Genomic DNA, 8,145 nt, shown 5'->3' with positions numbered 1-8,145 from the left:
ATACATTTTTGTGTGTATTTTAAAGGCACTTTTAAAGCCTGTGTGTACAGTTTGTAAGGAAAAAAAATCTTAGTACCTACATACTACAAAGTTATAGTACACCCAATATGAATACTAATAAATTGTATTTGACTATAGTCAAAAAGACTCGCTTATTCGTTTATACAAGATATATTTCTTCTTTAAAACTTATTTTTAATGCATAAAATACGCATGTATAACAATAAAATTGAATGGTCTTTATAAGCTTTCCTTTTGGAGTTTCAATACAAAGTAGTAGGTAGTTACATAATATTATGTATGTTTATCCTATTCTCTAAAACAGCCAAGCTTAATTACATAAAATCTAGAAAATAGATTATATAAAAAAAGAACATTGCATTTAATCGTATTACATTACATTTAAAGTAGTACATTTAAATTTTTAATAGTTACAAAAAATCATGAAATATTGGTCTTACATTGAAAATAATAATATTCAGTAAGTATAACAAAAATATACACATACTTAATTCAAAATATAACGCTTCTTTATTGGAATATTCATAAAGAAAGCTCGTAATGCAAATATTATTTTAGGCTTCTAAATATTCATATAAATTTAAAAATCGATACCTACCTTACATATGAATAGGCATATTTAATTTTGTATTATATTTATTATTTTATTAAAATTATAGTTAATATAATATTTCAGGCCGGCGGAAACACCTTACTAAAATATAATTATTTTCTAAATACATCGAATAAAATGTATCAACTATCAATATGCTTTTAAATGGCCTACAATTTATTAGGCATAATATTTAGATTTTAGACTGAGATGTGATGTCAAAATAGGTCTGAAGATTTATTGCAAAACTTGCTTACTAATATTTCAGAACCAAATACTTATAAAGAATATGTTATAAAATGAAAATATAATCAGGCATATTATTTGTTTAGGCAAAATAAAAATATATAAATCTACATACTTGAAGTTATATTTATTGTTTCTAATTTCAAGCAACCTTTCAGTAAAATACACAGGTAGGTATATACTATTCACTCGATTTTTACATTTTTATTATATACTTAATATCAATGGATATTAACCTTTTAATATTACTCAATTGACAAAATATTAAAAACTTTGGCACATAATAATGCTTTGCTTTCAAAAAATATTGAAATTTCATGTCTTATATTTTGTAAACACCCTGTAAAGTATACGTTTAGTAGTCAAATTAACGAGTATATAACCAATAGAGAGGGCAATACATAAAAACTCTTCAGCTTTATAATTTTAGTATACATGTCGTCTCTATAGGTTATATGCTCGATGTAGTATGTTATTTATTAATTAGACACTTAATTGTAACCTGTCATAAAACTTTGTCTTATTTAAGGAATGTAAGAACTAAAGTTTAATCCATGTTATTGCCAAAATGATGATTTTAAATAGATTTTCTTGCCGTTGGTGTTAATTTTGTTTATTCGAACCACTATAAACGTGTCATTTATTTTTATGACGATTATTGACTTCGTATTGCTGATTCATTACAGTCAATATTTTTGTTCATTTTGTATAATTTAAATTATGGGTTTAAAAATACAATTTAGCCAATTTCGACTTGTTCACTTCAACACCATAAAGTAAAGTTGATTAAAGACTAAGTTTAGTGCTCTAATTTTTATCAAATTTGGTAGCATATTCTAATTCTGTTCCCATCCTAGCGATCTTTCTACGGCCATTTTCCACTGCTTATACCTCATGTCTCGTTCATCATCACTTATACTTGGTGTATAAATTTTACCGTTTTCTATATCTATAGAATTCACTTGCTTGTTATGATCGAGGCCCCAATACGCAACTAGGGCTGCCCCTAGTGCTGTACTTTCCGTAAAACCCGCTTTTATTATGTTAATACCGATCAAATCCGCTTGCATTTGCATCAATAGTGCGTTCGATGTCATGCCACCATCCACCTGAAAAGTATTCGAGCTCAAATATTTATTTATTGAAGTGAAAACTTTCTTTAGCGGCGTTGAGCACTTTTTCTGTAATGGGTATCAAATCTTAAACTCGCGTCAGGACACGTGACCTGATCGAAAAAGCGTAAGACGGATACCATTCCAAAATGTCAAACATGCTCAACGTTAATAATCAAGTTTTCACTTCTGCCGGCACTCCCGGAGTGCAACCCGTCTTTTTTTTTTAATTAGATTTCTTCTAGTAGGACTTTTAAATTGCTATTATATATAGATTAATATTTGTCACTCACTACATAGGAAAGCAGAGGACAAAGACCCAATAAGACACTATTTTATTAAGTTAAAAGTAAGTTTAGGATAGTAATAGTGGTAAATATATTTTAAAGAACAATTCCTATTACGAATCCTACCTATAAATTTTAAAATTAATTAGCAATAATAAGGGAAATCCTAAAATATCTTGCATCATACATGCAGAAAAATTCAAACTATGTATGATATAATCTTTCTTTAAACCTCCAAATACTATTTAATTAGCATTAAAAATAACATACAACAATAAATACCTTCAATAGTTGCAATGGAATACCACAATCTTCATTCATAGCATCCAATATGTCTCTCACTTGGAAACAAACAGCTTCTAACGCAGCTTTTACAATGTGATTGGAGTTTGTGTCTTCCGTTATACCGCATATTACGCTAAAAATATATATTCATGAGAATTAGCACCATTAAATCTATACTAATATTATAAAGCTGAAGAGTTTGTTTGTTTGAACGCGCTAATCTCGGGAAATACTGGTCCGATTTGAAAAATTCTTTCGGTGTTAGATAGCCCATTTATCGAGGAAGGCTATAGGCTATATATCATCACTCTACGACGAACAGGGGTGGAGCCACGGGGGTGAAACCGCGCGGAGCGGCTATTATATTATAACACTACCGGTCCGCCCCGGCTTCGCCCGTGGTACCTACATGTTTAAACTATCCTATATCTCAAGTTGGATCGAACTGCACATGGTGTGCGAATTTTATTATAATCGGTTAAGTGGCTTAGGAGTCCATTGAGGACAAACATTGTGACACGAGATTTATATAGGTATGTATATTAAGATATACAACAGGCATGTAAAATTATTCCGACTATTCAAATTAAAAATTAAGAATTAATTATCTTTACATTAACCCATTGAAGACCGAGCGCCCCGATCGGGGCGCGACACAATAGATTATCTATTGTGTCTGTGATTCCGGGGACTGATGGATTAAAAGGCAAACCCACATGACTGATTGATTTAAAACTCAAGCCGTCACTTTTTCATTAAATCAACACAATCAAGAGGATAAAGGAAGGATGTATGTGTATGTGTGTATGTTTGTTACTCTTTCATGCAAATATGTACTATTGAACCTATAAAAATGAAATTTAGTACACATATAGGGGGTAACTTAGATTAACACACAGGATAGGTTTTATGCCACGGGAACGGGAACTATGCGGTTTTTCCTTTGAAAACGCGGGCGAAGCCGCGGGCGGAAAACTAGTTTATAATATTAGTAGGAAGGAAGTAGAATACTATACATACCCTCTTGCATCCTGCCTCCAGTGTGGAGCATACAATCCGCTGAAAGCCGGCACAAATACAACACTACCATTCTCTGTTGCTTTTTCCGCTATTTCTTGTGACTGTTTAGCATTATCGAGCATGCCTATATTGTCTCTGAGCCAACCTAAAGCCGCACCTGCTACGGCCACCTGGGAAAATAAAGGTATTTTATGGAAAATAAAAAATAATTAAATTTAAGAAAGAAAAAAAGAAGAAAGAAAGATCATTTATTTTACTCCACAATAATAACAAACACAATTGACACATAATACAATACTTAATTAAAATTAAAGCAACACAACATGAAACAAAACAATACAAGTACAATAAATGAAAGAGTAAAATGAAGACGAAAGTGAAGTGGACAGTGGAGCCAAGTCAGGTAGCCACTCAGCAATTTAAAACAATAAGAATGATGACTCCATCTATTGGCAAGAAAATAATAGTTATCCAAACATATACATGATTTTCCTAAAAACAACCCATTTTTTTGCCAGTTTTATGTTTTTTTTAAATATCGGATTTTTCTTGAAATCTGCCTGATAATTAGGCATTTAGCTCTAGGTAACCTAGAGGTTATGAGGGTTAAGTAAATGACTTGAATGGAATTAGTCTGTACAGTGTTTGTACATCACTACATCAATGACCAATCCATTTTATTATGCGAAAACCTCATATTATGAGGTCAGGCGGGGCCTTTCTTTTAATTCTTTTTAAATGTCGGATTTCCGTTTCCATTAGATTATATAAAAATATATACCTCACATACTTTTGTAATAACAAATAATGTCCTGTATAAACCCCTTTGTACATAATTAAAGTGCCAGAATAAAAAAATAATTACTTAGATTCACTTGCAAATTAATATATTCTTTGCTAACCTCATTAAATCATAAAAAAAATACCACAAAACATTACTCACCGAGCCCTCCAAAGCATAACAAGGTGGGTTATTCCCACCCAATTGATAAGCGACTGTCGTCAGAAGTCCCTTAGTAGAATTCACACGAACGTCCCCAGTGTTGTATAGTACGAAACACCCAGTACCATACGTGGCTTTTGCTTGTCCCTTTTGTAAACACAATTGTCCTACTAATGCTGCTTGCTGGTCTCCGAGACACCCCGAGATTGGTATGCTTCTAAGAGGACCGTCGTATACATAGCCGTAAATCTGTGAAAAGATATTATTTAATATTGTGGACCAGTTTGAATCATTGCATTTGGTACTAAATATTAAATAAAATATAGGGAGCAATATTCTGGTTGAAAGTTAATCCATTATCCTATCCTACTAATATATAATATTATATTATACTAGCTTTCCGCCTGCGACTTCGCCCGCGTTTTCAAAGAAAAACCCGCATAGTTCCCGTTCCCGTGGGATTTCCGGGATAAAACCTAGCCTATGTTACTTGTGGATAATGTAGCTTTCGAATGGTGAAAGAATTTTTAAAATCGGTCCAGTAGTTTATGAGCCTATTCATTACAATCAAACAAACAAACAAACAAACAAAGTTTTCCTCTTTATAATATTAGTGTAGAAATGTGAAAGTTTGTGAGGATGGATGTATATGTGTGTAATTTTGTTACTTTTTCATGCAAAAAAGTTGCAGTGATTACAATGAAACTTAGCATACATAATATACAGGATGACTTGGATTAACACATAGGGTAGGTTTTATCCTGGAAATCCCATGGGAACGGGAACTGTGTCAGTTTTTCTTTGAAAACTCGGGCGGATCCGCGGGCGGAAAGCTATTGTATATATATTATATATGTATGAAATATTATATTGCACAACTCTCAGAACTCAACAGCACAAAAAGTATGAAATATCTATCTAGAGGGAATAAAATACAATTTCCAATCAATGCCTGAAAATATCTATATATATAACAATACATAAGTAGGTATATTATAGTGATTTAGTTAATTAGTGAATAATTATGACTAGTTTTCACCAGCTGCAGTAATGCCATTATCTAGTATTCATGAATCATAATCAATAAATAAAACTATAGTACATATCTGACTCTCCCTGATAATAAAAAGATATGTATTAATAAAATAACTAACTTCTGAGCTTGATTTGATTTGAGGCAACACAGACTTGGGTACTTCAAAGAACTTCAACAGTAAAGGGTCCCAGTTTAATGTCTCAATATTCATGAGCATTGTTCTTGATGCGTTTGTCACATCGGTGATATGTTTGCCACCATTTGCACCACCTGTTGATTGTAAAATAACCTTTTAGTTTATTGAAATATGTGAAATTGGTTGACACACAGTTTCTGATTATTTATTATCCAATATAGGACATGATATTTATATACTTAAAATAGAAATGCACTACTTAATTAATTACACTTGTAAACACATACAAACAACATATACTGATATTATGTAATAAGCCTTATAAATTATGACCTCTTGGCTCTTATAATCACTATACAATGAGAAAATGAACTGCTTTTTTTAAATTTTCAACTTTTATCATTAAAGTATTCTTAGAGAGACATTGGAATTATTTGTCATGAAATTGGTAACATACATTCACTTTACACATTGATCATTGAATATTACCTCTCTACATTAATAAAATCTCTATGGGCGGCCTATGGGTACACCTATGGGAATGCTTCAAGCAGATGAGACCGTCGGCTTGAAGCCGCAACCGCGCGGTGAATTATAGACTATTTACTGCCGTACACATGACTACTCGAGCAGTCGTGTCGAGAGTCGCTTCAAGCCATCAACTGCGCAGTTGGTAGCAACAGATCGAGCAGTCCGTGTACGTTGCTCAGCCGTTAACTGCTCGAGCTGCCCGTGTATGGCCACTCTAAATTATTCAATCATTAAGTAAACACAGTATAACACACCTGTTAAGTTCCAAATGATCCAGGTATCAACAGTACCAAAGCAACATGATCCGTTCCTCATAGCTTGTTTCACGGCATCTACATTGTCAGCTAACCATCTCAATTTGACCGCACTGAAGTAGGGAGACATGGGCAATCCACATAGTGGCTATATGAAATAAAAATAAATCTTAAAAGAAAATTTAGAAGTTGCACCAATATACATATTTCTCTGTGTATTCTGTAAGTAATGGAATTAACAATATGCATGTATTCTACATTATTTTACATATTGCATGGCCCTTCTAAAATATCAGACAATGATTAAGGAAATAGGTTATTTATTAACCCATTGAGCCCCGAACGGCCAGATTCGACCGCAACACAATACATTTTCTATTGTGTCTGTGATGGGCCTGATGGATTAAAAGACAAGTTACCTATTATAATTACTATTCTACATTTCATATTGTTTACAAGATATCTATTGCTTCAAGGCCGTGTTAACAGTCTTGTAATATTAGCTGTGATACAATATAATAACTAGCAATAAATCTACGTACCTTCAAATAGTTTTTGTTCCTAGTTTTATTTGGCACTAAATCAAGCAACTTATCAATGGTTGATGATGTTCGCATGTCCAACCATACAATAGCATTGTGGAGAGGTTTACCGGTATATTTATCCCATACTATTGTGGTTTCTCGTTGATTAGTTACGCCAATCGCAATTATGTCCTAAAAATAGCAGGTTAATAGTTATGCAAGTTTTGCTTACATGAATGTTATATTTTTGTCAAGAAAAAGTATTATTTGAAGTTAAAGCAATAATTTCCTGATAACGAGAACTTTGTTAATAATTCGTTTGCGCAGAGCAGTTTGACGCAATGGATATAGATATGTAATAATATATCTTCCATATTATATTACTATGTTGTTGTAATGCTTGTTAGATAAGCAGGAGTTAATTCTCTATAGCTGCATAAATTGTACGTCCTAATATTAATTATTTATACGAGGCTTACCCTTGGACTTCCACCTAACGATACTAACTGTTCAACCGCTTTATTGATACATGTAATTACGACGTCCAATATTGCACATGCATCCTGCTCCACCCATCCTTCTTGTGGAAAATGTTGTTCTATTTCTTTTTGATATGTCGCCACAACTTCACAAGAATTCACTTTAAATATTATAAAGCGCGCGCTAGAAGTTCCCTCATCTATCGCTCCGACCAAAGGACCGAATTTCCCGTATTGCGACATTTTTTGTAAACACAAATGTTTAGAAGTGAGAGGAACTGTTATCTGAACTGCACTTTGAACAGTAATAACTGATACTCTAACTATGTAACATCATGGTAACATCATATTTATCTACTATCTCGTAATCCTAAATTGCCGAGCAATTACGATTTAACAAATTATTGTCTTTCAATTTCATTTCAAATAATTTCAATTGTATCACTGACAAGCTGACAAGTGACAATTATTGACAAATGACAATTGACATTGTAAGTAGTACATTGCCATTTTAAAAACAAGCTTGTTGTGGTTGAATTAGATTTGTGGGAAATCAATACTCTGGTAAACTGTGCTGGTAAATGATAGAACCGCCTCCTTTATTCTAAATTCCTTTTCCGTTAAGCTTCCTTTTTAAATAAAATTTAAGTATATTATATAGGTACTTTATCTGTCGCTA

The 8,145-nt window shown here is 32.6% G+C and overlaps 1 protein-coding gene across 1 annotated transcript; it reads right to left on the bottom strand.

The window, feature by feature from the left end:
• Positions 1-818: 818 nt before the first annotated feature.
• Gk1 (Glycerol kinase 1) lies at positions 819-7,863 on the bottom strand. Its single transcript, XM_090101613.1, has 8 exons — positions 7,467-7,863; positions 7,006-7,179; positions 6,464-6,611; positions 5,661-5,812; positions 4,507-4,755; positions 3,564-3,733; positions 2,541-2,676; positions 819-1,968 (listed from the first exon to the last, which is right to left on the bottom strand). The coding sequence occupies exons 1-8, from the start codon at positions 7,707-7,709 to the stop codon at positions 1,696-1,698; spliced, it is 1,545 nt and encodes a 514-aa protein (XP_089957739.1). The 5' UTR covers positions 7,710-7,863; the 3' UTR covers positions 819-1,695.
• Between the last annotated feature and the right edge of the window lie 282 nt (positions 7,864-8,145).

Source organism: Colias eurytheme, chromosome 1 (genome assembly GCF_061535395.1).
Source record: "Colias eurytheme isolate Ceu_HAF_F1 chromosome 1, ilColEury1 Martin Lab GWU primary, whole genome shotgun sequence".
Classification (NCBI taxonomy): domain Eukaryota; kingdom Metazoa; phylum Arthropoda; class Insecta; order Lepidoptera; family Pieridae; genus Colias; species Colias eurytheme.
Note: the sequence above shows the minus strand (reverse complement) of the source record. Positions and strands in the feature narration are given on the sequence as shown.